The sequence below is a fragment of the Diceros bicornis genome, chromosome 28 (genome assembly GCF_020826845.1).
Source record: "Diceros bicornis minor isolate mBicDic1 chromosome 28, mDicBic1.mat.cur, whole genome shotgun sequence".
Taxonomy (NCBI): domain Eukaryota; kingdom Metazoa; phylum Chordata; class Mammalia; order Perissodactyla; family Rhinocerotidae; genus Diceros; species Diceros bicornis.
Genome location: NC_080767.1, coordinates 10,389,224 through 10,408,332, shown reverse-complemented (window position 1 = coordinate 10,408,332; position 19,109 = coordinate 10,389,224). Strand labels below are relative to the sequence as shown.

General features: G+C 37.5%; 1 protein-coding gene across 2 annotated transcripts in view; it reads right to left on the bottom strand.

Moving 5' to 3' along the window:
* TMEFF1 (transmembrane protein with EGF like and two follistatin like domains 1) overlaps nucleotides 1–19,109 on the bottom strand; it is an 88,009-nt gene that overhangs the window by 23,469 nt on the left and 45,431 nt on the right. For both annotated transcript variants that reach the window (XM_058523656.1, XM_058523657.1), the window contains exons 6-7: nucleotides 5,751–5,899; nucleotides 3,880–3,945 (exon numbers count right to left, since the gene is read on the bottom strand). In XM_058523656.1, coding sequence (XP_058379639.1) covers nucleotides 3,880–3,945; nucleotides 5,751–5,899 — 215 coding nt within the window. The remainder of the gene's footprint in view (nucleotides 1–3,879; nucleotides 3,946–5,750; nucleotides 5,900–19,109) is intronic.

Genomic DNA, 19,109 nt, shown 5'->3' with positions numbered 1-19,109 from the left:
GTTAGACTTTAGGCTGAAAATAAAAACGGCCACATTAAAATGTCATACGCCACAAAGGAACTTCCTGGGTAGAGGGAAATGTTCTAGATTGTGATATGGTGTAGTGTACATGGGGTGTATCCATCTGTCAAAATTGATAGCTAACATTTGTGCATTTCAGTGCATGTAAATTACAGCTCAAAAAGACATCTGTAAAATAAGAATAATGACAATCAAGTGGGTGGAGGTATACAGACAAAACAAGAATGACAGAATGCTGACAGCCACTGAAGGTGAGTATTAGGTACATGAGGGTTCATTATACTATTCTGCTTACATGTTTAAAATTTCCTACGATCAAGTTTTTTAAATGTCACATACCCATCTCCCACACACTCACGCTCAACCATCATATCCTTTATGACTTCAACATCTAAAACAAAGCTTCTAACACTGCAATTTCACTATTTACCAAAAGTTTTCCAACAGCCCAAGGAAAGCACTAATTCAGCCACCATGCTGGACATTCAAACACAAGCACTCGTCTCCAACAGCTCAACTTCAAAATATCTTCTTACTGAGCACCATTTTCCAGTTTTTCTAGCTTCCTGCTGATGCCGTGTTCCTGCTTTTCACTTTGTAGCCTCCATCCCTAGCTCCCTGCCGACCTACCTAGTCTTGGTTGTGTACTGGGGACACAACTATTTACTAAGGGCCTCCTATAAATGCTTGTGAGAACAAAAAATGAAAGCAAATGGGGTAAAAATACAAAATAGAGTTACCTTTGACCTCTATTCCTCACTATTAGAGGAACTTCTTAACTCCTTCACAATTTGGATTTCATCTATATAACTCTATAGAAACTCCATAATTCAAGACTACCAATGATCCCCTTGTCTTCAAATTCAATGCTCATCCTCTAATACCTTTATGCAGTATTTTAAACTACTAGCCAACCTTTCCCTTTTGGCTTCTGTGCTACTGTACTCTTCTTAGTTTTTTCCTCTGGATCCTCCTTCTGCTTCATCCTAAATTGGGCCTCCTGTCCTTTCTAAATAACAGTGCTGTCCACTGGAACCTTATGCACCTCTGGATATGCTCTATATCTGTGCTGTTCATTATGGTAGCCACTGGTCACATGTGGCTATCGAACCCTTGAAATAGGGATAGTATGATTGCGAAACAAAATCTTTAATTTTATTTAATTTTAATGAATTTAAATTTAAATAGCCACATGTAGCCAGTGTATACTGTACTAGACAATGCAGCTTCTATAGTCTCGCTCACTCATTCCCTGACCTCAGCTATCACCTCTCTATCCAAGGACTGGCTCACAAATTTATGCTAAACAAAGCCACCTGCATGAGTTCCACAAGCAACACGAACTCCAAAATAAAATTAATCACCTCCACCATCAACTCCTCCCTTACCTTACACCTTTCCCCTCCCAATATCCTTAGTTCTATAAATAGAATCCATCATCCAAGTCATCTGAGCTTGAACTCTCTATCCCTCATATCTAAACAGAAGTCTATTCCTTTTGAGTCTACCTAACTGATCTCCCTGCCTCCAGTCCAACATATATAATAAGCACAATGTTCCTGCCAGGTATCATTCATTCAACTGGTTAACTACATAGCCTTGCCTTTTTCAAATATATTAATGACTCCCCACTACCTGCAAATAAAGTTTAAATTCTCCAGGATAACAGAGCAATCAAGACACTACACGATCTGGCCCCAAGACTATCTTTCTAGTCTTGCCTTCCACTTCTACCTGTTAAGGCCCCTACTCCCCAGCCAAAAAAGGATTCCTTACCATTCTCCAACACATCCTACTGTAATGTTTGCATTCACACTTCTGCTCATGCTCTCTCATCCTCCTTAAATATCCTTTTGACCTCTGTTCAAATCTTAACTGTCCTTCAAGGTTCAGCTCAAATTCCACCTCTTCCAGGAAGTTTCTCAGATCCTCACTATCTCCCACCAGATAGTAATCTCTTCTTTTCTTAATTCCCACTGCACTTTTTCACCACAATACATTTATGACAATAACCAATTTCTACTTTGTTAGAAGTAGAAATTATATCACAGGCTCTTTAAAAATGGATGTCACATATTATATCTTTCCTTCCACCAATAGTGTCTGGTGAAATAACCAGTATAAAGTAGGCACATAATAAATTATATTTACTGATTACGATAACTTGCGTTACAGATCAATTCTTACATGTAAAGAATTTTCAGTATGTCAAAAGTGGCCTAGTCACTAAATTATCCCTGAGATTTTATCAAAGGCAGACAAGTATTTTGGGCGTACACAATTCCCCAAATTGCCGTAAGTATGAGCTTATACCTACTGAAAAATATCCTTCCTATTTTGGTCAGGTACTGTCAGTACAGAGAACAAAACTGGGGCTGATCTATTATATCTCCTATGGGAATACAGGAGATTTCCTATTTTAAATATAGCACTTTAATCAACATAGGCAACTAATATTTCAAGGGCTAATAGATTATAATGGATTCAGGTTTGACATAATTCAAGTGAGGGAAATAACAAATTATTCAATGATAATATAGCTACCCCTTATTGAGCACATATGAGTATATCAGATACTGTTCTAAGCACTTGACATGTATCTCATTTAATTTTTATGAAACCCTATGAGATAGGTACCATTATTATTCTCATTTTACATGTTTTTTAGAAATTAGGCATAAAAGGTAGATCACATATCTAAAAAAATTGTCCATTAGTATAACCAAACAAATGGGTCGATGATGCATGGCTGAAAGAGCAATTATATAGAAGTCCTGTTCTAGGAGTCCCAAGATGTAGACCTGCTTCAGTTCACTAGATATAACCTCATTGAGCCTCGATGTTCCCACTGGTCCTCGCCCCTCAGAGTAATGAAACAACAGATATGAAGATGAGAAGTGAAAGAGCATGGGACTTGAGGTCAAGAGACCTGGAATCCAATCTCTGCTCCGGCCTTTACTACAGGTAAGACTTGTACAAATGAATCCTACAGCTTCTTTGAGCTGCATCCATTCTTTTGACAAGTATGGAGCACCTAAGTATGTGCAGACATCCTGCAAAGTGTTACAAACAGAAAAGGGAACATGACAGATAGAGTCTCCTGTCCTCACAGAACTCATAGTCTAGACAGGGATACAGATGAGAAAAAAGACAATTACAATTACAGTAGGTTATGGGATGGGGGGGTTCATAAGAGAGGCTCCTAACCTAGATTTAAGGGTCAAGGAATGCTTCCAGGAAATAACTTCTAAGCTGAGACTGACAGGATGAATATTAGGCAAAGAAGAGTTCCAGGCAGAGGGAATAAGGTTCAAAGACCTAGGCACAGAGGGCAACTGTTAATAGTAGATTCTAGAGAAGTAAAGACGATTTTAAAAGCATATATGAGGGATCTTTCTGTATAATTTCTTACAACTGCATGTGAATCTACAATTGTCTCAATAAAAATCTCAATTTAAAAAAAGCCTATGTGAGGGGGCAGCCCGGTGGCGCAGCAGTTAAGTGCGCGCGCTCCACTTCAGCAGCCCAAGGGTTCACAGGTTCGGATCCTGGCGCACACCGACGCACCACTTGTCAGGCCATGCTGTGGCGGCATCTCATATAAAGTAGAGGAAGATGGGCAAGGATGTTAGCCCAGGGCCAATCTTCCTCGGCAAAAAGAGGAGGATTGGCATCGGATGTTAGCTCAGGGCTGATCTTCCTCACAAAAAAAAAAAAAAAACCTATGTGAGAGTAGTCTATAAACTGATGTACATTGCTACAGAGAGCAAAGCTGGAAGGGTTGTTATAACAGAAATAGAACAGCTAGTTACCATATTTCAGTAGTTGGCCAAAATTTGGAAAATCATGATTCAGTACCTTTCACATCTGGTCGATATTGCAGTCCATCATCTTTCTTTCCCAACAAACTAGTGTCATCTGTGTCTATAAGAGAAAACAGTTTTCAAATCAAGATACATTTGATGTTTAAGTCACACCATGAACCTCCCAATCCAAAGCTTCCCAACTCTCTGTCCACTTATCCTGCTCATATTTTCCACCATTCTCTCGATCTATTGTGCCATTTCTATCTCAGGCCTCAAGGCATCCCAGATATACATGCACTTTGCATGATGAACAGTCTAATTTAATTTAGACTTCAGTGCAAATGTCATCTCCTTACAAAGGCTTCCCTGTGCTTACTAAAACAGCACATACCCTGAAGAGAAGGGATTAATCCTTTCTCCAAGGGAAAATGGTCTCAAGATTTACCTTCTCCTACCACTGTTTCCCTGGAAACGTATCAGATTAAGATAAATGTGGAATCTCAGCTGTGTTATCAGACAAAATTTGCCATAAAAATGACCCGACTGATGAATTGTATTTGGGCTGGGAAGACTGTAAATGAACCATAAGTACCTGTTGGGAAGCACAAGCTTTGGCTTCCTAATACATAGTCGGGGAGGAAAGAGAAGGTATAGCTGGGCGTGAATGGAAATACTAAGGGGAAACACCAAGATAAAAGTGAAGGACAACTACTCCAAAGATTCTAAATCTGCATGAATTTCAATTAACAAAATTCTCAAGCTTGACCAACTGCTCTGAATTTGAAATCCCATGTAGTAGCATTCAACAACGCACCAGTCCTTCAGAAAAGACACTAGTTCTCTAAGCTACTCTTTCAATCTAAGCTCTAAATGCCACCCCATGAAAGATAAACAAACCATATTACTTCTTCAAGATTAAAGCTAAGTGGACTATCTACCTACAAGGGGTCCCTATAGCAAACGGTTTCCTCTACCATGCCCAAACCTGACCCCACCTGGGAATCCTCTGATGAGCTTCTTGAGTATTCTTTGGTAGCTTAGACCAGAGGTACTGCAATCAGTTGCAGAGTACTTCACAAATAATTTGTTACCAATATAAAGTACCAAACTTTGGCTTACAACTTTTTCCCTTAACTCAGATAAAAACATATCCCTTTAAAAAGTCCAAAAAAAGGAGAGGGGATGGAGGGACGGTGGTGAGACCTAGTAAGCAGGAAAGATGCACAATCCTAGTCCATGAGAATGCGCCTGGCCCTTCTGTGTTACTAGGAAATAATACACTATCCTAGCCCATGTGTGCATCACTGAAGAAGAAGGTTGAGAACCTCTGCCTTTAATTACCGGGAGTTCTAGTAAGGATGGAAAACAAAAACTCATTCTTAATTGGTATCATGGCTTCTAAACTATGATAAAAAGCAAGAAGGGCAAAAGAATTTTTAAACTGCAGGTAATAATTTTTCCTTACATTCTATAACTTCACACCACAATCTCTAACGTACATAAAATGTAGGGGCAAAAACTACAGGGAGAATGTGAAGACAAAGTAAACTATTATGCTCTAGAAAAAAAGATTAAGAAATATATGGCAATACTTATAGTTTTACTATAATTAAAATAAGTTGACTAATTCTTAAACAGCTATAACCATTACAAATTTGAGACAACCTTTAAGAACTATAAATTTATCTACGAGTCCACATTAGGATCAGCTTAGTAACTAAATAAACAACCAAGAAGCAGGGTTTGTGATGAAAATGAAAAAAAAAAAATCTAAATTAGTAACAGAACAAAGAAATTCTAAAATATATAGTAATAAAAAAACAATAAAGCATCAAAAATTTCTCATTTTACAAATTTGGAACACTACCCAAATGTACATATAATATTAAAGATATGTCTCTGGATGAGTAGAATCGATTTTACCTGTGCAATGACCAAGATGCCTTATATCAATTTGTTCTTGCTTTATACAAGATGCTTCTCGAACAAAACAGGGATTGTTATAGGAACTCCCATCAGAAGCACACACAGGATTAAAACTGTATCCACTGCAATCTATATTACATACACATCTGTTGGAAAAGACAAAAATTATCTAAATTTTACAACAGAAGTATTTCACAATGCTGCAATAGCAAAAAAGAGCAATCCTTTCTGTTTTTCTGCTTTCTGTAACAGAAGTCAATACATTGTTTTAAGTCACTGATAAAAGTTTAAGCAAAGTGAACACTCAGCTAACAATTTCCTTCAGTGAGAATTCAGAGATAATTTCAACCAGATATTATTAATACAATGGTTTCTCTAGAATTTTCATATCTAGATACAATAATCAAGAGATGTCAAATGTCAATAACATTAATTACAAATCAACATGGGATAGTGGAAAGGACATAGAATTATTGAGTCAAAAGTCATGAATCTAAATCCTAGCCCAACTTATTACCAGATGTATGCCCAAATTCTTCCTCTAAGTCTCTGTTTACTCATCTATAAAACAGAGGTAATAATATACCTACCTCACCAAATAATTGGGAAGATTAAAAAACATAATAGGCATAAAACACATAAAATGGAAACCCTCAAAAGTGTTTTCTAGCTACACGCCTACTTGCATAACTGAGTGTCCAATGAACGCTGAGACTGCATTATAGAAAAGGGCAAGGAAGGCCAAGGCATAGTCATTCCTCAAGAACAGTAAAATCTAATTAGACACATAAAAATATAAAAAACAGAGACTCTCCTATTTCTACCAACATGGTAGACTCAGAACCTATACTAATCCTCCTGCTGAAAACAACAAAATAACTGGATAAAGTACTTTAAAACATTTTCTTAAATGCATTCATAAGTTGGCAAAAAAGCAAGGAATATTCAGAACAAAAATTAAATGAAGTCAGGAACAGAGAAAGGTCAATTGAGCTTGCTAAAGTTGATTTGACCTTAAAGGAATTAGCCAAACTGGGTAAATTCAATTATCAACTTTTTTGGCTTTGCAGGCCTCTGGTAACGGGAGACAAAGAATACTGATCTACCTAAGGTGAAGAGTCTAGAGACCCTAGAAAGTTGGCACCTCAAAAAGCTACAGCCCTCAACATGAGAGTAAACTACAGATGAGCTGCCATATTCCAAGAGGACTGCTTAAAGAGAAAAGAAAAATGCTGCCCTGAGCCATGGCATTGAAGAAAGGGAAGAAAAACACCTCCCCTGAGAATCAAAACCACAAGCCAGCCCTCACATGGGTAATTACAACTTAAAATACTACTTGTGTGTTCTGAAAAACTTTAAGCCCAGAATTTATTTTAAGAGTCAAGGATTGCAAGAGGCCCTGGGCAACTGACAGAAGCAAATGCAATCTCCTCTGGAGAAACCCAACTTTGTTATCCTAGACCTCAAACGTTTTCCAAGAAACAGTTCTGAGAAAAATAAGCAGATCACACACACAGACACACACACACCCACAACAAACAAGGAAATACAACACCATGAGCAGAGCAAGCCTATTGGAAAAAGAACCAAACAGAACTTCTAGTAAATAAAGACTGTATTATTAGAAATGAAAAATTCAATGGGCAGATTTAATGTCAGATTAGATAAACTAAAGGTAAATTAGCGAATTGGAAGACAGGTCAGAGGAAATGACCCAGACACAGTAGAGAGTCAAAGAGACAGAACATATGAAAAAAAATGTTAAGAGACATGGAAGACAGTCACACGATCTAATAATCTGACTGGAGTTCCAGAAGGAGTTAAATGGCAAGGACAATATTCTCAGCAATTTCTGGTCAAACTTTCTAAAACTAAAAAAAGATACTGATCTAAAAATCCAAGAAGCCTAATAAATTCCACACAGGATTATTAAAAAGGAATCTAGACACTGAAATATCACAGTGGGATTCTATAACAACAACAACAAAATATTTTAAAAGCAGACAGAAAGAAGAGAAAGATTACCTTCAAAGAAGCAAGAATAAGAGGGACGACTGTCATCAAAAGCAATACTGAAGCCAAATTGCTTATTTATAGCCAAAAGACAGTGAAATAATACCTGCAACGTGCTGAGATAAAATAGAATTCTATATAAACAGGAGTATCTTTCATGAAGGTAAAATAAAAGTAATTTGGAAGAAGTAAAAAACTTAGTGAGTGTATCACCTGCTGACTGTCAGTGAAGCAAATTATAAAGGCAGTAGGAAAATGATCCTATAAGGAAGATCTGAGACGAAAACACAAATGAAGAACAAAAGTGTAAATCTGTAGATAATATTGACAAAATACTGACTATATAAGACAACAACAATGCTCTGTACAGTTAAATTTTTTTAAGACAGGACATTAAAATGTATTATAATGATAGCATACAAATTGGGAGGGACTGAAATTACAACGTTCTAAGAAGAACAGAGATATTGATGAACATTAAAATGTTGATAAGTGATAAGCTGAATATGCATGTTAAAACTGCTAAGGTTACCAATGAAAGAACGAGCATCTATAACACTGAAATTAATAGAGGAAAAAAATCCAAAAGAAGGCAAGAAAGGAAAAAAAACAAAGGGAAGGCAGATAAAAGTACAAAATAAGATAACAGAAAAAAAATCAAACTACATCAGTATTTATAACACATTTACATGAAGTAAATTTTCCAGTCAAAAAACAAAGATAGGTTGGATAAAAATACAAAAGCTGGCTATATGCTGCTTATGAGATACATGTTAAGATGTAATGATACAGGTAGTCACAGGGGCTAGGGGGAAGGGGGAATGGCAAGTTATTGTTTAATACATATAGAGTTTCAGTTCTACAAGATGAAGAGTTTTTGGAGATGGATAGTGATGATGGTAGTACAACATTATGAATGTATTTAACACCACTGAACAGTATACTTAAAAACACTTAAGATGGTAAATTATGTTATGTGTATTTTACCACAATAAAAGAAATTGGAAAAAAATTTAATGATACAAAAAGTTGTATCATTAGCCACTTAACCGTGGCTTAGCGGTTAAGTGCACGCGCTCCACTGCTGGCGGCCCGGGTTCGGATCCCGGGTGCGCACCGACACACCGCTTCTCCGGCCATGCTGAGGCTGCGTCCCACATACAGCAACTAGAAGGATGTGCAGCTATGACATACAACTATCTACTGGGGCTTTGGGGGAAAAATAAATAAATAAATAAATAAATAAATAAATAGAAAGGATAGTGAGAGATATACCATACCTGGAATGGAAGAAACCTGGTATGGCTATATCTAATATCAGACATAAGAGAGACTTTAGGGCAAAAAGGATTATGAGAAGGAAAGAAGGTCCCTTTATAATAATAAAAAATTTTATTAACCAGGAAGATATAATAATTCTAAGCATTTTAAGATAGGCTCAAAATCTATAAAGCAAAAGTTGATAAAACCACAATGAGAAACAGCCAAATCTACCATAGTAGATTTTAACATGCCCCTCTCTGTAACTCATATATCAAGCAGACAAAATATCAGTAAAACTGAAGATATTTACAAGTGAAATGACATGATGCTGGGATTTGCTTTCAAATACTTCCCCAAAAAAGGTGGGGAGGGAAGAACAGACAAAACAAAATTAGACTTTTTATACTAACTGAAGCTGAGTGATGGGTATATGGGGATAGGTCGACTTTATTTTTTTCTCCTTTTCTATATGTTTGAAGACTTCCTTAATTCCTAGTGAATTAAATACCTTAATGTGAAAGGCAAAACTACAAGACTTAGACAATCAAACATAAGAGACTGATAAATTTAACTCTGAAATAAAGAATGTCCCATAAAGAGAATAAAAAGACAAGCTACAAACAAAAAAATAACATAGCCCATATAGCCAACAAATAGTTTCCAGAATACATAAATAAAAATCAACTTGAAAAAAAAAACATAATTTGGAAGCATATAAGAACAATATATGTGAAAAGATGTTCAACCTGTTCAATAATCAGGAAAATGCAAATTTAAACCACACTGAGACACCATCACATTCATTAAATAGTCAAAAATTGACAGTAAGTACAATACCACATGTTGGCAAGCATGAGGAGCAAAGGGAATTCTCATCCTCTGCTCGGGGGAGAACTTACTGGTACAACCACTTTGGAAATCAGGCCCTACCAGGAAAAGCTAGACTTGTACATGCCCAACAATTTCACTACTAAATAAAGCCCTTGAAAATCTCTTATACCTGTACACCAGGAGACCTGAGTAAGAATGTTCACAGCAGCATTACTCATGAGAACAAAAGACTGGAAACAACCCAAATGTCCATCAACAGCAAAACGGACTGTAAGAGGACGTGGTATAGTCAAACAACTGAGTTCAACAAGCAGTGACACTGAATGCACTACAGCTATGTTCATTAACATGAATGAAATCTCAAACACATAATGCTGAGCAAAAGAAGGTACACATAGTATGATTCCATTTATACAAAATTCAAAATCAACCAAAAGTCAAATAATATATTATCAAGGGATTTATCATATGTGGTAAAACTATAAAGAAAGCAAGGAATGATTTCCACACAATGCAGTATGGCAGGTGGGCGAGAGAAAGACGCAATGGGGGAGAGGCTCTGAAGTCTCAACAACATCCCGTTTCTTGGCTTGGCAGGTAGGATTCACAATTTGTTTCATTTTCGTGCATGAAACCAAATGTGTAAGTTTTCATACACTTTTGAATATATGCTCTATTTCACAATTTAAAAATGAAGGCGGGGCTGGCCCGGTGGCACAAGCGGTTAAGTGCGTGTGCTCCGCTGCGGCGGCCCAGGGTTCACCGGTTCGGATCCCGGGCGTGCATCAACACACCACTTGTTAAGCCACACTGTGGCGGCGCCCCATATCAAGTAGAGGAAGATGGGCATGGATGTTAGCCCAGGGCCAGTCTTCCTCAGCAAAAAAGAGGAGGATTGGCATTGGACGTTAGCTCAGGGCTGATCTTCCTCACAAAAAAAAAATTTTAATTAAAAAAATAAAAATGAAGGAACCAGAAAAAAATTATAAATGCATAAGAAGAATATATATTAGGTCAAAAATGGCTTTTATATTTTTTAAGGGATGGGAGGGGGTAAAAAAGAATATGTGACAGACACCATATGTGGCCTGCAAAGCACAAAATATTTACCATCTGGTCCCTTACAGAAAAACTTTGCCAATCTCAGGTTTAAGGGATAAAAGTGGGCAAAACTGGGATGGCAATAAAATAGAAATGGTGGCTAAGGGAAGAAATTATTACAGAACTGTTTCAGAAATAAGACAAGGCTCAGCAAGCAAGGGAAGATACCGTACCAGTCCAGGAAGCAGAGACAAGTGATTCAGCAGCGGGCGCTGCAGCTCGACCAGGAACCACCCTGATCAAGTGCATGATCAAGTCAGCACTCCTCAGCAGGATGGTGCTGACCACAAATAAGACTGAGCACACTGAAAACAAACATTGCTACTGTTTTCAACAGCACGTGAGGAAAGAAAACCAAATTACCATCTCAAGGAAAGTCCAGCTCAGTGAAAACAAAGAGCAGAGGAGGAAAACATTAGACTCCAGAGCAATGATGACAGTGACTACATGTGTTTGCAGACTGGCAACAGGCAGCACTGAAGTGGAAGGAAATCACTTCAGTACGCCAAACTCAAAAACATTTAACAACCATTCACTCTGTACCTACCGTGCAGGTGTTAGTCACATTTGCCTCATTTAATCCTGACAACAACAAATTATGAATCAGAAAACTAAATATGAAGGAAGTTAAAAAGCCCAAGATCACAAAACTAATGAGTGGCTGGGACAGTGTTCTCTCCACTCATTATAGCTGCTACATAAGATAGATACCTTAGCATGGAGAGTGACAAACGAAAGGAGGTAAGTAGTTATTTTCCACATTATGTCATGAAAAATCTTTTCACTAAACTGGCCTCACTCTTCTCTCAAACACGCCAGGAAGACTCTGCCTTAGGGCTTTCCCTCTTCCTGGAGCACTTTTCCCTCAGACATCACCTAGCTGGATCCCTCATTTCCTTCAAATTCTTTTCTCAAATCTTAAAAAAATGGCCAAAAATTAAATCACAAAGCATCAATTTAAGAAGTTAGAAAAAGAACAATGGAATAAATCCAATGAAAATAAAAAAGAAGGGAAAAAGGTAGATGATATAGACATGGATATGGGTATAGATATACAGAGGCGACATAGATACAGATACACAGATATATAGAGATAGAGAGATACAGAGATAGAGAAATATAGATATAGATTGATATAGAGATACATAGAGATATATAGATATATAGAGGTAGAGATAGAGATATGGAGATATAGATATAGAGATATAGATAGCAACACATAGATATAGATATATAGACAGAGATAGAGATATATAAAGACATAGATATATAGAGATAGATATATATATAGATATAAAGATATAGATATATAAATCTATATATAAATATATAGAGATATATAGATATATACAGATATAGACATATAGATATATATGTATACATACATAGAGATATATCTATGTATGTAGATATAGAGATATATCTCAGCCAAAATAGAAAACGAAGTTACAATAGAGAAGATCAATAAAGCCAAAAGTTGGTCCTTTGAAGACTTTCAAATCAACAAGGCAAGATGAATAGAGAAACAGAAAAAGAATGAGAGAGAAAAAAACAATACCAGAAATGAAAAAAGACTATAGATCAATGAGGATTATGGTTTAAAAGATAATAAAAGGTTATTATAAACAACTTTACGCAGCAAGTTTGAAAACTCAGGTGAAATGAATACTTAAAAACATACTAACTATCAAATCTGACCAAAAAGGAAATAGCAGCTGAGTGGTACTACAGTCATTAAAGAAATTAAATCAGTTGTTTAAAAAAAAAAAATCCCTCAAAGAAAGCATGAGACCGAGGTGTTTTTTAAAAAGAAAATTCACAAACATATTAATGCTAATCATTCAATAAAAAGATAATTCTATTTTTATACAAAGTCATCCAGATAACAGAAAGAACACTCCCTAATTCATGTTATAAGGCCACGTAACCTTAAAAAAAAAAGTAACAGATAATAACTCATTAAATAAAATGAATAGAAGAAAATCTCATCCTTACAGCAGATAGAATATCAACAACGCACAGCACAAAAAGATACTGTAATCATAAAACAATAGGATGCTGTAAAAAAGGAGCAGTATGAGAACAAAAATGAGTCCTTTGAAATTAAGAGTTACAGCAGAAATGAGAAATTCAAAAATGGCCTGGAAGACAAAGTTGGAGAAATCTCTCAGAAAGTACAGCAAACTTTTTTTTTTAAATAGAAAATAGGAAAGAAAAGAAAATTAAAGGACTAGTCCAGGATGTCCAACATCCAAATAACAGAAGTACCAGAAATAACAGAAGTACCAGAAATAGCAAAGAGAAAAAAGAAATCATCAAAAAACTAATTGAAGAAAATTTCTCTAATTAGAAGTCACTAAGTTTCTAGGAGAGGGCATAACACTGAAATGTCATTGCCCTAGGGACCAAAAGAAGATTCTACGTGCTTCAAAGAGAAAAGGCACATCAAGAGTCAGGAATCAGAATGGCTTCAGACTTCAACAGCACCGGAAGACAGGAGACAACAGAGAAAGGCTTTCACAATCCTGAGGGAAAATGATCTCCCACCTAGAATTACGCACCTGCCAAGTTATAAATCAAGCAGTAGATGTAGGATACAAACACTTTCAAACATAAGGTCTCAAAAGTTTTTTACATCTTGTACCCTTTCTCAAGAAGCTACTGAAAGACACACTAATGGGAGAATAAAACCAAGAAGTTAAACGCAAGAAATACAAGAAACAGAGTATCCTATACAGGAGAGAAGTAAAGGAATTTCTAGGATGATACGTGTGGTATAACAAAAAACATACAGCCACGTGTCACATAAGGACATTTCGGTCAACAATGGATCACACATACGACAGTGGCTCCATAAGACCAGTACCATACAGCCTAGGTGTGTAGTAGGCTATACCATCTAGGTTTGTGTAAGTACACTCTGTGATGTTTGCACAACGAGGACATTGCCTACAGAGGCATCCTCAAGCATCCTCATCGTTAAGTGACACATGGTCGTATTTGGTCTTTGTCCCCTATTCCTGGCACAGAGCTCCTAAAACGCTTGGAACTGAGTGATAAAAGAGTCTTTTGTATGCTAATGAGATGACTCAAAGCACTTTTCTGAGTTCTGTGAGTCACTGTAGCAAATTACCAAACCAGAGGGGAGGTCATGGGAACCTCCAAATTAGTAGTATGCTGGGCAGATGTGCGGGCAACCTCATTTGCAGCTGGTGTCTAAAGTGAGAGCAGTGTTTTGGGTCTGAGCCCTTTACCTGTGGGGTCTATGCTAACTCCAAGTAGATAGTGTCAGAATTGTACTGAACTGTAGGACACCCAGCTGATACAGGAGAATTGGAGAATTGACTGTTGTTGAATAAGATAAGTGATTGAAGGAAGATCCCAGGAAAACAGCTGTATACAAGATGCAAAGGGCAACCAGTCCACACTGAAATAGTTTCACTCTGTAGACAGTCATGTCACTGGCTGCCATTACCAGGATGCCTACTGCTACTGTGCCTTCTTTTCAGCCAGAGGAGAGAATGCCCAAGTGAGCCTGGTCCAGATTCTGATCTGTACAGGGCTTGTCTTGACCATATGGTGATGAAGTTCCTGCTCTCCCTTCCATGTCTTACTGCCTGGACCAAACGCCCACACTCACTTAACTGACATACTCCCAAGAGCTGGAGGTCAGCTATGGTGAGATCAGAAGTAGATCCACTCTCTGACAACATTTCTGCCAGTCATCCGTATCTGGTGACACTAGAACCCTGCCAGATGTCTCAACTGCAATGAGCCCTGTGTTCCCCATGACTCACTCATGGGCTTGCCCACTGACTCCCCCAGAAGAGAATCTTGTAAACTCCCTGGGAAGCCAAAAGCCCAACTTCGACCCAGACACTGTTCACTGTGCCTTCATCTAACAGCGGCACTACTGCCCCTTCCTGCCCAGCTGGGTTAATGCTCAGTACTGGTAATATGGCCATATTCTATTTTCACCCTAGGTGTCAGGTACCTAGGTGTAGCATTCTTTAAGTCACATGTGTATGTTTTAAACAATTCTGTATGTAATGTACATTTTATGACAAAAGTTTTAAATAAGCATAAAACAGTATTACAGTGTGCTGCTACCAGTTTAAAAAAAGGAAAGAAAGAATATATGTACATATTTCTTGAACATGCATAAAATATCTCTGGGAGATTAAATAAGAAACATCACAGTGACTGCCTCTAGTGAAGATGGCTGGGTAGCTGGGGAAGAGGGTTGGGAAACAGACCTTTTACTGTTAAGCCTTTTAAAGCTTTTGAATTTCTAACACTGTGAATTTCAAAGTCATGAATGCATACATACATAAATAAATAAATGAATAAATCCAATGACTTCCATGATTTAGCGCTATGATTTTGGCAAATTGCAACTGAGTCTTTAAAGTAGGGATAATATCTCATAACACTGGTGACAGAATCAAATAAGCTTTTGTAAAAAGCCCTTTGAAACCATCAAATACTATGTACATCTGAAAGGTATTATGATCAATATTTTTGAAAAATATCTATCCTTTCCCTTCCTTTCTCCTTATTCTACACAGAAAGCGTCATTCCTTCTCCATACGGTAAGTTTATTTAGCAGTCAGGAAAACACTGGCTTAAACTAATTCATGTGAAGTTATGTTAGATTTAACAAACACCTAACGAAGCCTGCAACGAGTTCAGACAATTCTAGTCTTTTTCACACATATAAATCCTCACAACGACCCTGTGTGCAGTTCTGAGTGAATAATAAAGCCCTAGTGTGAACTGCCACAAGTTCAACAAGGACCTATAGAGGGACCCTAAGGGACCCAGCCAGGCCAGTTTAGCCAATACAGAAACCAGCAAGACAAAGCCCTGTCCTCAGGGAGCCCACCGCCTGCTAGCAATCCCAACAGCATACCAAGTGCTCTGCAGAGGCTGGTGCTCAAGACCACGGAGAAACAGAATAAGGTCACCTAGCTCACAGGGACTGTGGAAGACAGAGGGAGGCTTCCAGGAAGAGGTGCCCACTTGTCACCTAACTCCCACTTCACCTAAGTCTAGAGGAAGAGTAGGAGCTAAACCAGCAGACAAGCAGGGAGGGGACTCCAGGTGAGAGAATAATAGAGGCAAAGCAGCAGAGGGTAACAGAGCATTCAGAAAACTGCCCGAGGTCATGGGGATGTGGAGTTTTGCATTTTAACAACAAACCTCTCAAAAGAGACCTTTACTGGCAGCTGTGAAGATCTACTGGAAGGTATTTCTAGACAAAGGAGCCTGTCATTGCTAACACTGTTTATTATTTATTCTTTATTATTTATTATATAACATTGTTATACTTTTATTTGTATAAAATAATGTTTTAATAGAGTTTATTTCCCGTTAACAGAAGAAAAAGGACAGCATACAATTATTTTCCCATGATAATCTAAGGGGCCATGGAAGGAATTTATTAAACCTAACTAGTTTTAAAAATCTAGTATTCTACATATCCAGAGTAAGGCAATGTTAAATGACGAAAATTATTGTCATCTCCAATTACGAGGAAATAAGAAGAGAAGGGTAGATAATGGTAGAAAAGTACTTGTTTGGTTCTTTTTTTTAAAAGTATACGTGGCTTCCAGAAAGGAGGACATAATGGAGGACACAGATGTATAGCATTACTTTCTCAAAAACAAGGAAACAGATTTCATTGCACGTTCTGAGGGAGGGACTCATCAGACTGTGATGCCGGCCAGCAATCTGTGTCAGAACAAAATGATGCCACAAATGACAAAGATGCTCAGCAGGTGGACTAACTGCTTATCGATGCTGTCTGTCATACTGCACACCTACACGATCCTCTGAGCAACTCGGAGATCTTACATCACTCAGGGAAAAAATGGAAACAGCATCTCCAAAGAGACTGACACCAAAGAGGCAGAAGAGCAAGGACGATTTCCATAAAGCATATGGCAGACAAAGTTCAAAGGAACAATTTGAGGATTTTCATAACTCATCTGTATTGTCATTATGCCTGATGATTCTACAGACTCCTCAAACCATTCACGGGGGGGATTTAGGTGAAGTATTCAAAAGGCACTAATGTGAAGGAGTTCAATGATTATTTGGACCCCCGTCCAGACAAACAGCTGATGGCTATCTTATAGCAATAACTTCAGCCTTGAACAGATTAGAAATACTGTCCAGAAAAAAAGTGGGTGTGGTTGCTAAGAACATGGTTTAAGAAATATAATTTCCTGTAAAGCAGGTACTGTTTCCAAGTTTTAAGACTTAAGTCTATCCACTGTACTTCATAACGGTCACTATGAAACTGAAAACTCATCTATGTGGGAGTCAAATTTCTTAGAAGCTCTACTACCTTAGACCCAGGTGTAAATTCAAAAGGTAAGCGTTAAAGAAGACAGCCATCACAAACCCATGCAAAGCCCACAGTGTCACTGGAGAGAGACAGTGTACTTCAAGAAGGAAGGAAAAACCCTCTCAGAGACAAAAATAATTCAAATTATAAAAAATTAAAACAGCCACTAAGCAGAAAAGATAAAATACATGCAATAAATAAAAGTTCATGCACTTCACTCAGAAGAACCTATTTACTTTGATTTTACATTTAGAATTTATTCCTATATTAGGTACAGTTCCTACAAGCATATTGTTTCCTATTCCAGGGAAGCAGAGAAGCAAATTAAAAGTTGGGGTCATCTACAGTCGGGCTCATTGACAAGGCAGACTGACAGCACCCAGAAGCAGCAGCTAGGAGCTAGACACGGGAGAAGAAAAATTATTTTTAAACAACAGATATAAGAACCCAAATCTCAAAGCAGAACAGAGCCTTAAGTGTAGAGGTGAAACAATTGCCAGTGAACATCAGTGGCCTCTGAGGACATCATGGTATTACATACATGTGTGCACAACACAATGGATAAATCCCTTATCATAAGACCTGTGTTCTGGATCTGCTGCTTAATCGTAAGCTATTCAGAGCTTTCTGAGCTCTGTTTCTTTTTTTTTTTTTTTTATAATTTTATTTATTTATTTATTTGTTTTCCCCCAAAGCCCCAGTAGATAGTTGTATGTCATAGTTGCACATCCTTCTAGTTGCTGTATGTGGGACGCGGCCTCAGCATGGCCGGAGAAGCGGTGCGTCAGTGCGTGCCCGGGATCCGAACCCGGGCCACCATCAGTGGAGCGCGCGCACCCAACCACTAAGCCACGGGGCCGGCCCTCTGAGCTCTGTTTCACCTGTAATATCAGGATAATACTTCCTTAACTTAGCCACCAGACAGAACTGCCATAAAGAGCTGAAAAAATTTATGTAACAATGTGTGAAAGCTGTAATACACCATACAATATAACACTAAGAATACGTTAAAATATGTTCTGCATACTCTGTTTAAGAAGACAATATATTTAAATCAGTTTCCACTTAAATGGCTAAATAAAAAATTAACACTTCTCTTAATAGCAGAAAATTAACTTACATGATACCAACTTATCTCCCCAAAATGCCAGGTTTTTTTTTTAACTATCAGCAAAAAAATAAGAAAGAGCTTTAAAGCCAGGGAAAGATTTTAGCTGCCCTTTGGAAACTAGAGAGGTTATACAGCATTTCTTCTAATGGGAAAGACATTTCAAAATGAGAAAAGACGAAATATTTTTTAAATGAACATCTATACCTAAAAATAACATGAAATATAATATCTATTATATTAAGAGCAATGTTTTTCAAACTGTAGGTCATTATCACTAGTGAATTATAAAGTCAATTTAGTGGGTTAGCACCAGCATTTTTTAAGAAAATAAGATAGAAAATATTAGACTATATTGCATTTAATAAAGGTAAGTATTATTTCGTAGAATTTTGTTTTACTTAATATGTATTATCACCACGTGTATACGTACACGAGTGCTGGGTCACAGCATAAATGTATTTCTTACATGGAGTTGTAGTCAAAAACGCCTGAAAGTCACTGATATGAAAACCAATAAATAGGCTCTAGATGCTCTAGATGGCAGCTAAGGAGCAAACAAAGAATTTAAAAGCAGCTAGTTCTCAGAATGACCAGGAGACAAGGAAGTAAAGAAATCATAGCCGGGTCCAGGCTGAAGAAGAGGGCACTGTTTTTTAACAAGTCATCAACCAGCAGTCCTTAAAGT